General features: G+C 43.9%; 1 protein-coding gene across 2 annotated transcripts in view; it reads left to right on the plus strand.

Moving 5' to 3' along the window:
- ABL1 (ABL proto-oncogene 1, non-receptor tyrosine kinase) overlaps nucleotides 1-19,010 on the plus strand; it is a 182,938-nt gene that overhangs the window by 115,761 nt on the left and 48,167 nt on the right. The window contains exon 1 of one of the 2 annotated variants that reach the window (XM_033194142.1): nucleotides 11,401-12,255. The exons of the other annotated variant lie outside the window; for it this stretch is intronic. Within the exon in view, the coding sequence (XP_033050033.1) occupies nucleotides 12,177-12,255 (79 nt within the window). The 5' untranslated portion in view covers nucleotides 11,401-12,176. Of the gene's footprint in view, nucleotides 1-11,400; nucleotides 12,256-19,010 lie in introns of those variants that run through there. 2 annotated transcript variants of the gene reach the window in all.

Genomic DNA, 19,010 nt, shown 5'->3' on the forward strand with positions numbered 1-19,010 from the left:
AGTCCCAGCTACTCGGGAGGTTGAGGCAGGAGAATGGCGTAAACCCAGGAGGCGGAGCTTGCAGTGAGCTGAGATCTGGCCACTGCACTCCAGCCTGGGCGACAGAGCGAGACTCCGTCTCAAACAAACAAAAAAAAAAACATTATTACCATAAGGACTAAATGGCTGTCACAGACCCAAAATAGGAGCGATTCAAACAAGCAAGATGCTTCTTTCTGTAACAGGCTGACAGTCGCAGTCCTGGAGGGGCACGATGACTCCTCAAGGTCAGACACCTCCTGTCCCTTACGCTGTAAGGCACAGCTTCTACCTCAGGATCCAAAATGCCCACGCCAGCTGCCGTGGGCCGTCGCAGGCAGTGTACACCAGAAAGAGGAAAGTGGACACCAGAAAGAGGAAAGGGACTGCGTGCCTATTGCTTTGAAGAACCTGACCCAGAAGTCTTACACAGCACTTTTGCCCACATACCATCACTTAGTCATGTGGCAGTGGCTGGCCACAAGAGAGTCTGGGAAATGAAATCTTTATTCTGGGGTGGTGTGTCCCGTCTACAACTGAGGGGTTAAGGCCTAAAACTTAGGGGTTGAAGGCAAGAGAAAAAACAGATGTCAAGAGCCAGTGTTGTATGGCTTCCAGGGTCCTGTATGGGATTCCTGTTCATTGTCATCAAAGAAAGTCTAGTTGATATGCAGTTGTTGGCCTAAGTGTTATTGAGGAGTTAATTTTACTGTTAAATTACACCAGAACATTTGTCATATGAAATAACTGTAAATATGACTGATTATTGCCTAGCATATTATAGTTCTCTCCAGAGACACAGGAACCAATAGAGTCTATCGGAATAGATATCCTCAATGTGTATCTTTTGAAGAGATTGATTTAAAGGTATTGGCTCCTGTGATGATGGAGCCTGAGAAGTCCCACAGTCTGCTCTCTGCCAGATGGAGACCCAGGAAAGCTGCTGGTGTAGTTTGAAGGCCTGAGAGCTGAGGGTCAGTGATGTGGATTCCAGTCTGAGTCTGAAGGTCTGAGAACCCAGAGGGCTGAGGGAAGGAGAAGATCCATGTCCCAGCTCAAGCAGTCAGGCAGAGGGAGGGTAAATCCAACCTTCCTTTTTCTGTCTTTTTGTTCTTTTTTTTTTGAGACGGAGTCTCACTCTGTCGCCTACGCTGGAGTGCAGTGGCGTGATCTCGGCTCACTGAAAGCTCCGCCTGCCGGGTTCACGCCATTCTCCTGCCTCAGCCTCCAGAGGAGCTGGGACTCCAGGCGCCCGCCACCACGCCCGGCTAATTTTTTCTATTTTTGGTAGAGACTGGGTTTCACCGTGTTAGCCAGGATGGTCTCGATATCCTGACCTCATGAGCCGCCTGCCTCGGCCTCCCAAAGTGCTGGGATTACTCTGTCTTTTTGTTCTAATCAGGCCCTCCCAGCCAAAGTGGGGAGGGCCATCTGCTTAGGCAGTTCACCAATTCAAATGCTAATCTCTTCTAGAAGTGCCCTCACAGACACACCTGGAAATAATGTTTAATATCTGGGCATCCTGGGGGCCTAGTCACGCTGACACATACAGTTCACCACCACACTTGGGGAATATGAAAATAACTTAGACATTAAATTTGATTTTGGTGTTGCTGTAAAGAATATAGATCTTATGCACCAGCTCATAGGAGAGGTGGCAAACAAAGAGGACAGCTTTTACCAGGTTGCCTTTGAAAGCAAAACTCTGCTTTGCTGTTTTGTTTTCAAGTGGCTGCATGGCCACTGAGCTAGCCCTTTCCTGCCATCACCACAGTGCCACTTAGTGAACAGTTTCTCCAAGGTTAACTGTAGCTGCTCTTGTTCAGTTAATATGTAGTTCTGGATTAATATGCCACATCTGTCACTTAAAGGAAGAAAAAGCAGTTCCGTTTAGAGATCCCATTGCTCATCTAAGGACAGCAGTCATTTCTAACAAGTAGAGGGAAGAAATCTTCTGGTTCCATTTGTCCTTTGTGTGTGCTGAAAACCTTGACAACAAAACAAATTGGTACTGAATGGTTTGAAGAAATAAACATTAACTCCCCTTTAGTATTTCATTTCTAGGGTTTCAAGCCTTGATAACAATTACCAAGAACTTTGCTTTCGTAGGGTACAGCTCTAGGCTGCTGACAGGATGTTCATACCGGAGGAGCCTATACTTTTATAGCCAGTTCCAACTGCCCCAGAGATATCTTGGATAAACACTGGCTCCTCCACTGCCTCCTAATCCCTGCTGGGTTTTACACTGTGGGGAGGTTTAGACAACTTGTTTTCTTTCCCTTTTAGCCCTTCTCTCTACACTCGCCTCCAGCTGCCTTCTTCCCCCACCCCCAAATGTAATGTGATCTCCTAGGCCTGCTCTGCTGCTTTCGCAGATTCTTTTAGTCTTAGAGAAAGAGAGGAAAAGATTAACCATTGGTTTACCAATTCAAAGTTAACAACACTTTAAACAAAAGGAGCTTGCCAATAACCAGGCTTGGGCTTTTTCTTTTATCAGTTCCTCCTGCTTGGCTGACTTTACGTCATTATAAATCTTATCACACAGATAATAATTTGAAGGCTTTAGGGTTTCTACAGCATTGCTATTTTCGATTGCAACAAAGCTGTAACATTGCTATTTTCCATTTATTTGTTTCATAGATACCTTAATCTTTCAATATTCAGATTAAAAACAAACAAGACGTACAGTGATTTAAAATAAAATTATTTGGTATTTATTTAAAAAGTTAAGGTAAAGGGACAGAGACATTTCATGAAACCATGGCAAAATCTCTTTAAGTTGAATTCAAGCCCTTAGAGTTTAATAAGAATATTCTAAACAATTTTTGCTTAATAATATTTCTGTTTATCATTAAACCTTAAGGTACAGTGTTGTAACTGGATTTAAGAATTTAGAGTTTTGTTGTTTCTTCACCACCAGCGAAATGAAGATTTAAAACCTATAGTTTGCAATAAATTTTAGTTTTTCAGCCTAGTGTCCTAAAACTTGTCTGTCATGGGTACCTAGTAGGTGTCATGCAATGGGAAAGGGATCTAACAAGGGAGTTTGAAGATAGGGGTTTTCCTTGCCCTGCCACTAACTTGCTATGTGACCTAGTGCAAGTTATATAACCTATCTGTGTCACAGTTGTCTGAACTGCAATACGGGGAAAATAAATTCTTAAAATGACAATAAAAAGATTTATTTATTTATTTTTTGAAACAGAGTCGGCACAATCTCGGCTCACTGCAGCCTCCACCTCCTGGGTTCAGGCGATTCTCCTGCCTGAGCTTCCTGAGTAGCTGGGATTACAGGCACACGCCACCACGCCCAGCAAATTTTTGTATATTTGTAGAGATGGGGTTTCGCCATGTTGGCCGGGCTGTGCTCAAACGATCTAGCCGCCTAAGCCTCCCAAAGTGCTGGCTGGGATTACAGGCATGAGCCACCACGCCTGGCCAAAATATATATATATATATTTTTTTTTTAAGTGAAGATGTGTAAGAACTAAAGGAGCCCAAAGGAGACAGTAGGGGATAAGAAAGGCAAAGAGAGGGGTAATAGATTTAGCAGAACTAAGGATGCCAAAACCTAACCTCTTCTGAGAGAGACCCTGATTAAGAGTGACCTGGTTTGCCTGTAAGAATCTGGGGAAAGCTCAGAAATTAGAGACATTAGTGCCACAGAAAGCAGGGGGTGAGGCCTGCAGCTGAAATCAAGGGGATCAATTGAAAGCCTGTAAAAAGAGGGTTTAGATTCTTCAAACCCCTCTCCAACCCCATATAGTCAGATGACCACCTCTCCTTCCCACCTACAGGAGACCAGAGGCATTATGTTGAGAAATGCCCTGTAGAGGCTCTGGACTCAGGAGCCTGACCCCCAGCATGGGTCCAGGTAGGCCATTGGCTGAAAAATAGTGGAGTGGGCAAAGAGCAGATTTTTTTAAAGTCTGCATACTGAATTCCCAGCCCTCTTCTAGTACCTGCTAGCCAGGGGCCTAACAGAGAAGAGATTGAAATATTCTTTTCTAGAGGGAAAAAGTTGAATGACCCTAGAGAAAAGCCCTATAGATACCAACATTTAGGGATTCTCTTGAAAAAGCGAGTTCACCATCTCCTTTCACTGAAGCCTTCCAGTGGCTGTGCCCCTTCCACGCATACAAAACTAACAGTCATCTTTTTAGTTGCTCATTCATAGAGAGTGAATGGCCAGCCAAATTTCTCTAGGCATTAAAGGAAAGTCTCTAACCTGATATTAATAGATAAAGGGTAAAACAAATAGCAGAAAATAGGAACTTGGTAGAAATAAAGACAATGCAGGCAACAGAAGAGTTCAAAAGAACAATTCAGGCTGGCTGCCGTGGCTCACGCCTGTAATCCCAACACTTTGGGAGGCCAGGGTGGGCAGATCACCCGCGGTCAGGAGTTTGAGACCAGCCTGGCCAACATAGAGAAACCTCATCTCCACTAAAAATAGAAAATTAACCGAGTGTGGTGGCAGGCACCTGTAATGCCAACTATTGGGAGGCCGAGGAAAGAGAATTGCTTGAACCTGGGAGACGCAGGTTGCAGTGATCCGAGATTGCGCTAGTACACTCCAGCCTGGGTGACAGAGTGAGACTCTGTCTCAAAAATAATAAACAAATAAATAAAGCTATACACTTCCCACAAAACACTGTGCTTTAAAAAAAAGAACTACTCTTTGCTATCCTCAGAGAGAGAGATTGCAAATGTCAGAAAACAGGATGCTTTTAAAAACAATAACAATCAGAATAAGAATGAATTATTTTTCTTTTATTTATTTTTTTCTTTTTTCTTTTTTGAGACATGGTCTCTCTTTGTCACCCAGGCTGGAGTGCAGTGGCAAGATCACAGCTCATTGCATTCCCAACCTGCCTCAGCCCCCTGAACAACTGGGACTACAGGCACACACCACCACACCTGGCTAATTTTTTAATTTTTTGTAGAGAGATGGGGTCTCACTGTGTTGCCCAGGCTGGTCTTGAACTCCTGGGCTCAAGTGATCCTCTTGCCTCAGCGCCCCAAAGGGCTGGGATTACAGGTGTGAGCCACCATGCCCAGCAAGAATGAATTGTTTAATATTAAAAACATTATAGCCCAAATTTAAAATCCAACAGAAGATGTGGAAAATTGTCTCAGAATATATTGGGTTGGTACAAAAGTAATTGGGGCTTTTGCCATTTTAATGACAAAAACTGTGACTACTTTTGCACCAACCTAACAGAACATAAAGACAAAGACATGGACTATTGAGAGAACTATAAGAGAGAACAGGTAAGAAAATTAGAAACTCTCGGGAGGCTGAGACAGGAGAATTGCTTGAACCCAGGAGGCAGAAGTTGTAGTGAGCTGAGACCACGCCATTGCACTCCAGCCTGGGCAACAAGAGGGAAACTCTGTTTCAAAAGAAAAAGAAAAAGAAAAGAAAATTAGAAACTCAATCCCAGGGCTTTAATATCCTTTTTATAGGAATTCCAGAATGAAAACGGAAAAAAATAATGATAACAAAGAAACAAATGGAGGAGAAATTAGGAGACATTAAATGTAAGGAAAAATTTCAGAGTTTAGTGAAGTGAGTATTTTCCAAAACTAATGACATAAATCTGAATTTATGAGTGCCCAGAATAATATATGAAAGAGACTCACTCCAGGCCATATCATTGTGAAACACCAAGAACATTAGAAGATCCTAAAAGTTTCCAAAGAGAAAAAAAGCAAGTCATTTTCAGGAACCAGAATGGGATTGCATCTCTAAACAATACTTACTGGAAACTAGATGGTAGTAGATAAATGCCTTCAAAATTCGTTTGGGAAAATTATTTTCAACCTGGAATTCTATACCCAGACAAACTGTCAGGGTAGAAGAAAGCTATTTTTTTAGACATGCACCCTCCCGCCCCACCTCTGTGAAGCTACTGGATGATGAATTCCAGCAAAATGAAGAAGTTAAGTCAATAAGTAGAACTGAGAATATTTGAAATGTTTTAGTGATTGGAAAAAATATCACTAGATATTTGACAGATCTTTGAAGTATTTGAGGGACAATGGTAATAGGTATATAGAAGACTGGTTAAATGAAAACAAGGCAATATCTCTAGGATAAACAAAGTTGTATAATAAAGGAAACATTCATAGTATATTATTGGCTAAGCAGTGAACAATATTTACATCATCCTAGTAATGTAACACTGACTATTGATTTATCCCGCAAATTGTGATTTTATTGTTTTGGGGGGTTATGGATGGTGATAGTATAATACTGCTGTCATAAGTTAATAGATAATGGATAAATCTAATGAATTCAGAAAGAGCAAGATGATGTTATTAGCTAAAATCTGAAGGAGGCTGTCTCTGGGGAAATAGACGGGGGAATGGGATTGCTGTTTTTTATTACCAGATTTTTACAAGACTGTTTTTAGCCTTTTTTATAAGACTTTTATTACTGTTTGAGTTTTTTTTTTTTTTTTTTTTTTGAGACGGAGTCTCGCTCTGCCGCCCAGGCTGGAGTGCAGTGGCCGGATCTCAGCTCACTGCAAGCTCCGCCTCCCGGGTTCCCGCCATTCTCCCGCCTCAGCCTCCGAGTAGCTGGGACTACAGGTGCCCGCCACCGCACCCGGCTAGTTTTTTGTATTTTTAGTAGAGACGGGGTTTCACCGTGTTAGCCAGGAGGGTCTCGATCTCCTGACCTCGTGATCCACCCGTCTCGGCCTCCCAAAGTGCTGGGATTACAGGCTTGAGCCACAGCGCCCGGCCTAGTGTTTGAGTTTTAACCATATTATGTATATTACTTTGGTTAAAAAGAAAAATTAATTTTAAAAAATGAGCATACTAATACTATTAATTCTCTCCTTCTAGAGAAAAATATTTAACAGTTAGGTTTAGACTTGTTAATTATAAAAATATAGTAAAGTCTTACTGTAATGGGATTTTCCAGAAAGCAGATTTCCTCTAAGGCAGTTCAGATTTGCTCCCTAGCTGAGAATTAGAGCCTGGAAATACCAAGAGGACTAACAGAAAAATCATTGTCATTTGAAGGACAGTCATCTGTGCAGCCTGTGCACGAAATCTTGGGTCTGAATTAGGTCCCCATTCAAGATGCAGGAGTGTGGGGTTTGTGTTTTGCTAAAGCTATGGTTGCAAACCTTTGCTTTAGGATGAAAGGTGGGGCTCTCTGTCACGTTTGAACCTTAGTTGCTACTCCTACCTCATAGCTAGTGTTTCTTTCTCATCATAGAATAAATTGATTTCCTTGTCTCTTGGAAAACCTCCAGACTGCTTTCTGGAATCATTTTCATATAGCATGTTTGTTAATTTGAACTCTTGCCTGAGTCCCAGTAAGATGTAGGCAGGAACACAGACCTGATACAGGAGTAGTCCTCTTTTGGAAATAACAATAGCTACTGATTATCGAGCACCTTCTGTGCTTCGGGCACTCTCCATACATGATTCCTAATCTTCGTAATAACCCTGTGAGATAACTGCTCTTATGACTACCTCCCATTTTTCAGATAAGAAAATTGAGGCTCTGAGAGGTGAAGTCATTGCCCATGGCCCCACAGTGAGTGGCAGATCTGAGACTCAGCACTAGCCTTTGTGACACATAACTCGTGACCAGCAGGTAGTGCTACCCGATTGAAAAAATGTGAGACTTAAAGGGATGCACGTGTCCCTATACAGTGGCAAAAACTAGTATGATGGAAATGATATTTTAAGCTATCTTATCCTTTAGTTGGACATACACTAGACCCACAGAGCTAGAGGACCTACCTGGCAGGCTCTCACTGGACAGTGTTTGCTGAATCAGAGAAAGTGGGCTTTGTTGGCATTTGCATGTGAAATAGTGTGCACATACCTCAAGATCTTTGCTGTTCTCCCCCTAAAGCTACTAGCTGTGCTGGAAACAGTGAAGGCGTCGTCCAGACCTGGGGTCATCTGGTCCTGGGGTCCCAAGCCAGGCCTCTTGTCAGGTTCATCTGTCTCTGTTCCACCTGCACTCACACCCAGTCCTGCTGCTGAGAGATGGAGCATCCACATCCTGAATCCTGCCTCCTTCCCTTGACCCACTTCTGTGGTGGGTGCCTGCCCAGCTTTTCAATAGGACTAAATTCCAAATTAAAAAAAAAAATTCAGTCTCTCTCCTCTAATCATCCAAGAAGAGTCTTCTTTTGGTAAGTTGTTCTAGAGTTATGCATATCTTAAATTCGGAAATTGCTTTCAAATGAATTAAATTTTAGAAATATCCATTCCTGTTTGTCCTACTCCCAGTGAAAATAAGCAACTCTTCCCTCTTCCAAAACAGTGGATTTCTTTTCTTTTTTTGAAACGGAGTCTTGCTTTGTTGCCCAGGCTGGAGTGCAGTGGCGCAATGTTGGCACACTGCAACCTCCACAGGTTCAAGCGATTCTCCTGCCTCAGCCTCTCGAGTGGCTGGGATTACAGGTGTGCACCACCATGCCTGGCTAAATTTTGTATTTTTAGTAGAGACGGGATTTCCCAGTATTGGCCAGGCTGGTCTTGAACTCCTGACCTCAGGTGATCCACCCACCTCGGCCTCCCAAAGTGCTGGGATTACAGGCGTGAGCCACCGCTCCTGGCCCCTAAACAGTGGATTTCCGTCTTCCATATGCATGCAGATCAACTTCAGATCCAGCCCATTGCACATATCCTGATTCTAGACTAGAAACCAAGACTCGGCATTTTAAGCAAGCCCCACATTATTCAAAATAGATTGTCCATGGATTATACTTTTAGAAACATTGTTCAGATCCCATGCTTTAATGTAATTGGGGATTTTATCCTTTCCTTCTTAACATTCCTTTTTTTTTTTTTTTTTGAGATAGAGTCTTGCTCTGTCACCCAGGCTGGAGTGTGTTGGCGCGATGTCTGCTCACTGCAACTTCCGCCTCCCAGGTTCAAGCAATTCTCTGCCTCAGCCTCCCGATTAGCTGGGATTACAGGTGCCCGCCACCACGCCCAGCTAATTTTTTTGTACTTTTAGTAGAGATGGGTTTTCACTGTCTCAAAAAAAAATTCTTAAATAGCTCGTTCTCTGAATTACTGTCTCCTAAGATATGTTTTCCCAACAGTTAATGTTATTTATTTCATCTTCTGATCTTACTTATATTATCCACCTCTCACTTAAATTGGAAATTTTCTGCCATTTTACAAGGTTCAAGACCTTTCTCCTTTACTATCTCCTGGCTGTGTGAACTTGGACAGGATACTTCCCCCCTCCCTCCAGTCAGTTGTTACCTGTGAAATGGAATTAAACTATACAAAATCATTAGGTTGCTGTGAGGCTTAAGAGTGACTGGCACATATTACATGCACATTAAAAGTATATTTCTTCCCAAACTAATGCAACGTAGCAAAAAAGTTGGTTCACAGTCTTTAATTTCTTTCCTTTCCCTTTCTTTCTTTTTAAAAAGTCTTTTTAGCTAATGGCTTTTAGGTCTTAGGCTGATTAGAAGGAATCCTTCTTGGGGTATTCTTTTGGTAAGAAGATTGAAGCTGTCCTTTATTTGCTTGTAACAGAATGCTCTTCATATCTGGCAAATGAGTTTCAAAAGCATCAAAACCTGGATCTGGAAAGAATAGGCCAGGTTTGATACGGTAGTGTAGAGTTTGGCAGTTTTTTCAGTGTTCATTGCCACTAATTCAGTGTTTTGTTAGATCTGTTGATGTATGGTTTTATACCTAAAAAAGATTTGGATACAGTTTATAAGCATTATTCATTTTAAGAGGATAAGATCATTTTAGACTCAGGAGCGGAATATTAGTAATAATAATTAGCTTTAAAAAATAAACTTATATACCAATATAAAGTACAGCACAAGGCAAGCAAATATCTGGGCCTGTATTAACAGACAGTATTGAAGGATATGGCTAGAATTTCCAAAATGCCTAATAATGTGTAATTCTTGGCATTAAGCTGCCAATTTGAATATGGCCCTTTAATATGAAATGCTATATAATGAAAGACTTTTTTATCGTCTGAAACAAGGCCCCTGAACTTTCTAAAAGGGCAACAAAACAGACAGATAATGTATTTTTTCACTTGTTGGTACTGGTGGCACCCTTTTGAGTTATTTTTGGCATTATGTGTAGAGGTTGAAAGATTCAAGACAACACTAAACACGTTAGCAGTCACCACATGCAGGCTGTCCAGCAGAATAACAGCGCCTCCCAGATCATAGAAAGCATCCAGAGTCACTGCACCCATCCCCTGGGGACCCTGTCGTCCTGCATCTCCAGATGATGAGAGCTGCAAACGTCCCTGATGGTGCTCTCTTGGATGCTCATGAGGCCTGATCTGGTACCACGACTCTAGCAGTAGGTCCATTCAATTACAGTAAAAATGCATGTTGGATGTTGATCAGAATTTGGCAGGACACACGTGAAAAGTTAATGACATCCTGGCCGAGAACCCCTGTGATATACACTAGTCACATCCAGTCCAGTTGGAGTTTTTATGTGCTGTTCTTGGCAGAGCTAAGTGAAGATCTTGTTACTTAGCCGTTCCTGATGTACTCAAGATACTCTGGTTTTTGTCCTTACAGGATAGGCTAGAAAGTAGCCAGGGTCTCATAACCAAGGCTTTCTCTGAAACATATAATGACAGTGCTAGGTATTTGACCAAAGATATCCAATGCTTTAATCCACTTGGAGTTTATTCTTGGTGTGAAGGGGCAACATCATCCACTGGTCAGGACCCTGATCCTTGGAGCCAGGCAGACCTGGGTTGAGTCCATCTCCGCCTGTTTCCAGCTGTGGTCAAGGTGTTTGACTTCTCTGAGCATCTGTGGGTTTTTTTGTTTGTTTGTTTGCTTGTTTTTTTAACCTGAAGAATTGGGATAATCTGTTTCCTCACGGGGTAATTGCGCAGATGCAGTAATGAAGGTAACATGGCACACGGGAAGAGCTCGATACATGTCAGCTCTTACTCTTTGTGGCTAGAAGATGTGAACTAAACTTCTCCCTTTTGCAGTTTTGTGATTAACACCATTTATGAAATAAATAAATGAAATAAATTACTTTTCCTGTCATGAGGGGAACTTACCTGATTTTACTGAATTATTTGGTGCCATTGGGTTCCTTACTGTTTCCCTCTGACCTAGATTTCTGGGTCTGTGCCAATAACACGATTGTGATTGCTGCTACTTTATAACATTGTCTGTGGTCAGTCCAAACAAGAGTTTAAAAGAATTGAATGAAATGGATTTTAAATAATGATTCCTCCCCACCCTCACCCCGTGGCACTCGGCCAAAGGAAGGGGGAAAGTTCTCTGTTAAAGAAAATGAATCAGAGAAGAGGCTCAGACCTTGCATCTGAAAATTATCATTGTGGGGACTAAGGCTTCTCACTCTGAACTCACACCCGTCTGTTTGCAGCCTGACCTCACATCCTGGTCTGGGTGTGCGGCCTGACCGGAGCGTCGTCCGCCCGTGTGGTTGTCCTGTGGGTGCCAGCTCTGACTTCCTCCCCAGACACCCACTGCCTCAGCCTTAATCACAGGACGCGCGTTGAGTAGAAATGAGACCAGTTAGTATTGGTAACTGCAGAGGAATTTGCATTTTCACCAGCGTCCTCGGGTCAGAGGGTTTGCCTGGCACCGCGCACCGGGAAATTCGCCAAATGCGGTGCAGGTTGGGGACGCCCCAGGCCGCGGTGGAGTTGCGCGCGGCTTCTAAAGTGGAGTGGAGCAGGCCTGCATCCTCCCCGCCGGGGTTGGGACTTCGCTTCCAGGCGGAGAAAGACCTCCTCCGGCCACGCGCGGCCTTCCCCCTGCGAGGATCGCCATTGGCCCGGGTTGGCTTTGGAAAGCGGCGGTGGCTTTGGGCCGGGCTCGGCCTCAGGAACGCCGGGGGCCCCAGGGTGTGGACGGGCTCGGCCAGGAGGGGGTTAAGGCGCAGGCGGCGGCGGGGCGGGGACGGCCTGGCGGGCGCCCTCTCCGGGCCCTTTGTTAACAGGCGCGTCCTGGCGAGGCGGAGACGCGGCCGCGGCCATGGGCGGGCGCGGGCGCGCGGGGCTCCGGTGAGGGCGGCCTGGCGGGGCCGGGAGCGCCCGGGGGGGCGCGCAGGCCGAGCCGGGCCTGAGCCGGGCCCGCGGACCGAGCTGGGAGAGGGGCTCTGGCCCCCGACGTCGCTGGCGCGGGAAAATGTTGGAGATCTGCCTGAAGCTGGTGGGCTGCAAATCCAAGAAGGGGCTGTCCTCGTCCTCCAGCTGTTATCTGGAAGGTAAGCCCGGGCCGCGCGAGTTGGGCTGAGTAGTCGCGCGCCCTCCCGCTGCTGCTGGGACCTTCCTAGGCCTCGCCGCCCGCGCGCTCCCTCCTGCGCCCTCCCCGAGGCTTCTTTTTCTCCTTTCTCTTCTCCTCTCTTCTTCTTCTCTTCTCCTCTCTTCTTCTCCTCTTTTCTTTTTTCTTCTCTCTCTCTGTCTCTCTCTCTCTGTCTCTGTCTCTCTCTCTGTTTCTGTCTCTTTCTCTTTGTCGCGATGGCCCCTAGGCACCGGCGGCGGAGCGTGGCCCCCAGCCCCGGCGCCAGCCCGGGGAGAGCCACGCCGGATGGTGACGATGGCGTCCGGGGCCCCACACTGCGGGCTCCCCCGAAAAAGTTTGAGAAAGTGAACTCGACAGGCCTTAACATCCCTGGGATCCCACGTTATGGAATTTTCACCGTTAGTTGGAATTGTGTGTTAAAAAGATCGACCCGTGTTTGTGAAAACATGCGATTTCCATTAAGCATCATGTACACAAGGAACACCACTCTACCATTTATGGATACAGAATTTCAAGTGATCTTTCCATCTCCCCCACCCCCATCTTATCTGCAGACCACGAAGAGGTCTTAGGAATTCGCTGACTTTTCAGGGGAAGAGAGAGAGATCACAGCCCATTTAAGAAGGCGTTTCCAAGGAGTCCCCCAGAGTACTGGGGTGTCATGTTCGGTTCCTTAAGTGAAGCTCAGGGCCACGGGGGCTTCACTTTTGCGTTCTTTCTACCTGCTCTCCTTCTTTAATTACATGTGTTTTATTTTATTTTTCTTTCCTGTTGTAGTCTTTAGTTTTCTAAATGGAAAAAAGTAAATTAAGGGTTATGGGTCTTCACTTTCGCTGCTTCTAGGTGGCTATGTAATTGATCTGATTTGAGACTAGTGCTCCCAGATCGTTGCCTTCAGCGGAAAGACTGTGCTTTAGAGATGGGGTGGCACTTGTTCTTCTCAGTTGTTTTCATTTAAGACTTAAAATATAAGAGTAGAAATGTGGCCGGGCGCGGTGGCTCACGCCTGTAATCCCAACACTTTGGGAGGCTGAGACTGGTGGATCATTTGAGGTCAAAATTTCGAGACCAGCCTGGCCAACATGGTGAAACCCCATTTCTACTAAAAATACAAAAAATTAGCCAGGCTTGGTGGTACACGCCTGTAATCTCAGGTACTCGGGAGGCTGAGGCAGGAGAATTGCTTGAACCCGGGAGGTGGAGGTTGCAGTGAGCCAGGATCACGCCACCGCACTCCAGCCTGCACGACAGAGCAAGACTCCGTCTCAGGAAAAAAAAAAAAAGAGTAGAAATGTGAAGCTCACTTTAGAGCAAGTAGGATTTCTGCTAGAATGCCATGGTTTTCTTTTTTAAAAACCAGGAGAAATAAACAGAGGGCTCATTAATTTTATAACCTATTTTTCTTTCCTTAACCTCTGACTCTACCCTGATTGCCTGCTTGGAGTCACATATGTAGCTCACACTAGTGATGTGGATGAAATGTGTTTGCCCTTCTTGCCACAGTTTGTGTACCTCACTTCTCTTCTCTTTCTGAGATTCCGGGGGTTGAATGGCCCAGAGAAGGCTCATCTAGGTGGAGTGGGCTCACGGAGCCTAGCATTTGGAAGGTGGAGATGGTTTATTTGTCCCGAAAAGTTGACGTCTGAGCAGTCCAAATCATCTTCAGTTAATACATCGCTTATTTTTTCCAAGTTGCTCAAAATTCTGAGCACATTCTCATTTACATCTGTAACGAGTTAGTGTTAGGCATCATCATCTCCACTTTGCAGATGGGTGTCTAAGGCAGGGATGAATGGACTTTTGTAACTGCAAAGCTGGAGCAAAGTTTAGGTCACGGCTTTGCCACGGCATTGTTTTGTTTTCCTGGGAGTAAACTGGAGATTTAGTATGGACCTGGCTGGTTTAATTATTGTTTTGGGGAAAAATCTAAAACATCTTACTCCAACATGTCTTGAAATGAATTATAATGTTGACTCTCAGGTCTCAAAAAAAAAAAGTTCTAGTACAGCAGACTGCCTTGGGTTAAGCCTTCATCTAGGAAGGTGTCACTCTGGGAATTCTTTCTTACTGAGTTTTCTTCTTTTTGTTGTTATATTTAATTAGAGAAAGTAAATGGAATTATTTTGTGGTTGGTAGACTTTAACAAGCCTCAGTGATTGTCTCTTAAAGACTGAAAGTGCCATTTGTCTTTTGGGCAAAATAGTTCCTAACATCTGGATAAGTAATCCAGGCTTCCCACTTTCACTGACAGCCTAAATCAGCCAATCAGTGTCAGTCCGTCAGTGTTTATTGACGCCCTCTCAGGGTCCCAGGCATCCCATGTCAGGGAGAGAATTGAATGAGATCAAGTTTTTCATCGTTCTATCAAAGAAGCTTCCACCATAAATGCAGTTTGATGGTGCGTGCTACCTGCTACTCAGCCTAGCTGTCAAGGCAACATTGGTAAACATAAAGATGGCTAACAATTATTAAATGCTTACTGTGTGCCAAATACTGTTTCATTACTCTATGTGATCTAATATACTTATCTTTCATGATAGCACTATCATTATTTCCATTTTATAGATGAGGAAACTGAGTCATCAAAAGGTTAGGTAACTTGTCTAGGGTCACAGAGCCAGTGAGTGTGGGTACTGGGATTTCAACTCATGCTATCTGGCTCGGGAGAGCCCACTTTTAGCCACTGGATGCTCTTCTGATTGTGACAGTTTGTCTTTTTTGGAATTCACTGTGGTTTTTAAAATGGTATCTCCAGCCAGAAACTCCTCCAATTAATCCCTGAAATATAAGAGTAGTCTCTTTCTCTCTTCTAGAAACCTGATCCTGGCAAAATGATTAGCTTTAGCAGTAGGATTAAATTTTTTTAAATGTGTATAAAAATACCTGTATGTAAGAAATCCTGAAAGGGTACTTAGTGATAAGTAATTCCCTCTCCTATTCAGTTTCCCCTCCTAGAGTTAATCACCCTGGAGTTTTAGGTGTGCCCTTCTAGAAATACTGTGTGCACATATAAGCATTTATAACATGTGAATTTTGCTCTCCAACTTTTTGTGAAGATGCGTGTTTATAGCAGTATCTATTTACCAGGAGCCCATTTCGCTTTGCAATCTTCGGTCTACTTTGAACACTGAATTATCTGATTATTTCTTTCCCCTGGAGACGTCAAAGAAAACATGAACACTAGCCTTTTGAATTCAGGGTTTTCTTTTCTTTTTATTTTCATTTGTTCATGTGTTTGTATTTACATACATTGTGCATGAATATTGTACATGTATGTGACAGTTGTGTACTGTAGAATCAAATACTATTGTCTGTGAACTGCACTCTTGAACTTTTCGTTGTTGTTGTTGTTGTTGTTGTTGTTTTTGGAAATAGGATCTTGCTCTGTCACCCAGACTGGACTGCAGTGGCACAGTCACAGCTCACTGCAGCCTTGAGCTCCTAGGCTCGAGCAGCCCTCCTACCTCAGCTCCCCAAGTAGCTGGGGCTGCAGGCACATGCTACCTGGCTAATTTAAATTTTTCTTTTTTTTTTTTGTAGAGACAGAGTCTCACTATTTTCATTAGTTTGCCCAGGCCAGGCCAGTGTTGAACTACTGGCCTCAAGTGATCCTCCCACCTTGGCCTCCCCAAAGTGCATCCCTACAGGCATGAGCCACTGCCCTCAGCCTGAACTTTCGAAAGTTATTTTAAGGGCCCACTTTTAAATGCTTCTTTTCAGCAGCTAACTTTCCAGCGGATGCTTCATGTGGTGCCAGCCCTACATATTCGCTTTTAGAACTTGAGCTTTGGAGAAGCTTATGCTTGCTTTCTGCTCTCTCCTGAGGTCATCAGATACTTCCCTTGTTCAGTAACAAAGGAAGTGAGACTCTTTCTGTTACCTAATAAAAGGCCAGTCCGTCCATTTCATTTTGGGTGCTATTAACTGACCATTTACGATGTCACAGGCTCCGGCCTGAGCAACTCATGTACAGCCTCACTTCATGTTCACACCAGCGCTCTGAGGTTTCTAGAGAAGAGGAAAGGCCCCAGTTTAGGTGGCAGTACTTTTCAGTTTAGAGGCAGGAGATGCCAGTTTTCCTCTGACCTCTCTGAGTTTCCATGTTTTTACCTCTAAGACAGAGAGACCATCCTCTGTTCAGCCACCTTAGAGGATTGTTTTGAGGGTCTATAAGATGATTGAAGGAAAGCTCTGAAACCGATAAGAGTTAAATGTATGTTTGTATTATGTTGATAGGAGATTCCTCTGAGATGCTCTTTAGTCCAGGCAGGTTTATGGCTCCCACAGTGTTCCTAGGTCCCATTCTTCTGCACAGGCAGGCAGTTCCTGAGTCAGCCAGCCTGGACCCAGATGCCATCTGTGCTCTTGGCTGGTCTTGCGCATTCACTGAGGTTCACTGTACCTTGGTGTTCCCATTTCTAAAATAAGGCCTGTAGTGATCCCTACCTCACGGAGTTATTGAGAGACTTCATGTAAATTGTTTAGCAGAGAGCCTGGCACAGAACAAGAGCCTAGCAGAAAAGTAAGTTGTTATTTTGAGCAAATATTTAGCGGCCTAAAACGATGGCTTTACCATTTTCTCTCATAGTTGAAGTGATGATAGAATTGAGCTGATTCCACCCATAGTTTTTCTTGTTAATGAAACGGTTTGTTTCTAAGTTTGTTTTGATGCATATAATTAATACTTCCTGTCCTTGATTTTTGGCTGAAAAATTTCTTCTCTTCCTCTAACCCTCTGTTATTCCCGTAGTGAATATTTTAATTGTGGAAGATAAATTCCCATTGGCTCATGGTTGGCATTTTATTTCTCCTGTCCAGAGACAATATTTCCACAGCCTCAAACATGAAAACTGAAAATCTGGTGCTACTTATCACCTTGTAAAATCAAGTCATTGTAATCGTGCCAGTATAATCACTGATCTGAAATAAAAGCAGAAAAAAAAAAAATGGATAGCTTCTTTAAATATGTAAGAACTAAAGATCAAATGGGACATTGGAAGACCTTGACTTTTCCTCCATAATGGTGGATCTTAATTAAACACACAGAAGAACAATTTATAAAATAAGTTCATAGGTTTGTTCTTCTTTAGTGTCACTTTTTAAAACTCTTTTTTTTTTTTTTAATTTAAAAAAATAGAGATGGGTCTCACTATGTTGTCCAGGCTGGTCTTGAACTCCTGGGCTCAAGCAATCCTCCCACCTCAGCCTCCCAAAGTGCTGGGATTAAAGGCATGAACCACCTCACTCAGCCTAAAACTGTCTCAAAAGTAGACAGCATAATGAACTCCCATGTGCTTACTATATGGCTTTAACAATTATCAGCTTATGGCCAGTCTTGTTTTCTTACATAGTGAAGTTACAGTTTCAAAGCTATTAGGAATAGCTTGCTAATTATAATTACTTAGTTTTGATAGTGTAACTTTGTCCTCAGATGAGTAGAATGGTTACTCTGGAACAGGGGTATCCAATCTTGACTTCCCTGGGCCACATTGGAAGAATTGTCTTGGGCCACACATGAAATACACTAACACTAACGATAGCTGATGAGCTAAACAAAACAAATTCCACAAAAATCTCTCTTTTTTTTATTTTTGAGACGGAGTCTCACTTTGTCGCCCAGGCTGGAGTGCAGTGACACGATCTCAGCTCGCTGCAAGCTCCGCCTCCTGGGTTCATGCCGTTCTCCTGCCTCAGCCTCCCAAAGTGCTGGGATTACAGATGTGAGCCACCGCACCTGGCCAAAAATCTCATAATGTTTTTAAGAAAGTTTGCAAATTTGTTTTAGGCTACATTCAAAGCTGTCCTGGGCCACATGCAGCCTGTGGGCCATGGGTTGAACAAGCTTGCTCTAGAAATTGGTTTTCAGGGCCGGGCGCGGTGGCTCACGCCTGTAATCCCAGCACTTTGGGAGGCCGAGGCCGGTAGATCACTTGAGGTCAGGAATTCAAGACCGGCCTGGCCAACATGCTGAAACCCTGTCTCTACTAAAAATACAAGAAAGTAGCTCGGCGTGGTGGCAGGTGCCTGTAATTCCAGCTACTCAGGAGGCTAAGGCAGGAGAATCACTTGAACCCTGGAGGCGGAGGTTGCAGTGAGCCGAGATCTCGCCGTTGCACTCTAGCCTGGGCAACAAGAGCGAAAACTCCATCTCAAAAAAAAAAAAAAAAAAGAAGAAGTTGGTTTTCAAATCCTACTTTCTTTACCATGTTACACCATAAATATTTTTGTTATATTGCATGTGTTGAATACTGGCGATAGGGAAGACAGAGAGAAACAGGTGGGAGGAAGAGAGGGAGGAAGGGGAGACAGACAGAAGGGGGAGATCTATAGAGACAGAGAGTGAGAGACAAAGACAAAAAGGTTGAGACAAGAAAGGGAAAAAAAACCAAGCTGGGAGGGAAGGAAGACTGACAGAAGGGGGACAAAGAGGAAGAGGATGGCCAGTGGGGCTGGGGTGCGTGGATACGGAGAGAGAATGAGAGCAAGTGAAGCACAGGAGACAGTTAGATGATGGGCAGGCAGCTGATGTATGGATGAGTAGCTGGAGGGAGAGGCCATCAGTAACTTCACGTCTCTGTTTCCATTCCTGCCCTGAAATGCCTTCATAATAGAGTCTACCTAATAAGGTTATAGGGATTCAGTGCAGATGAAGTGCTGGCGCTCGGTACGGAATCAGTCAGTATTAGCTATTATTCTTTCACATTACTCTTAAATTCT

Source organism: Trachypithecus francoisi, unplaced genomic scaffold, assembly GCF_009764315.1.
Source record: "Trachypithecus francoisi isolate TF-2019V2 unplaced genomic scaffold, Tfra_2.0 Contig01585, whole genome shotgun sequence".
NCBI classification, from domain to species: Eukaryota; Metazoa; Chordata; class Mammalia; order Primates; family Cercopithecidae; genus Trachypithecus; species Trachypithecus francoisi.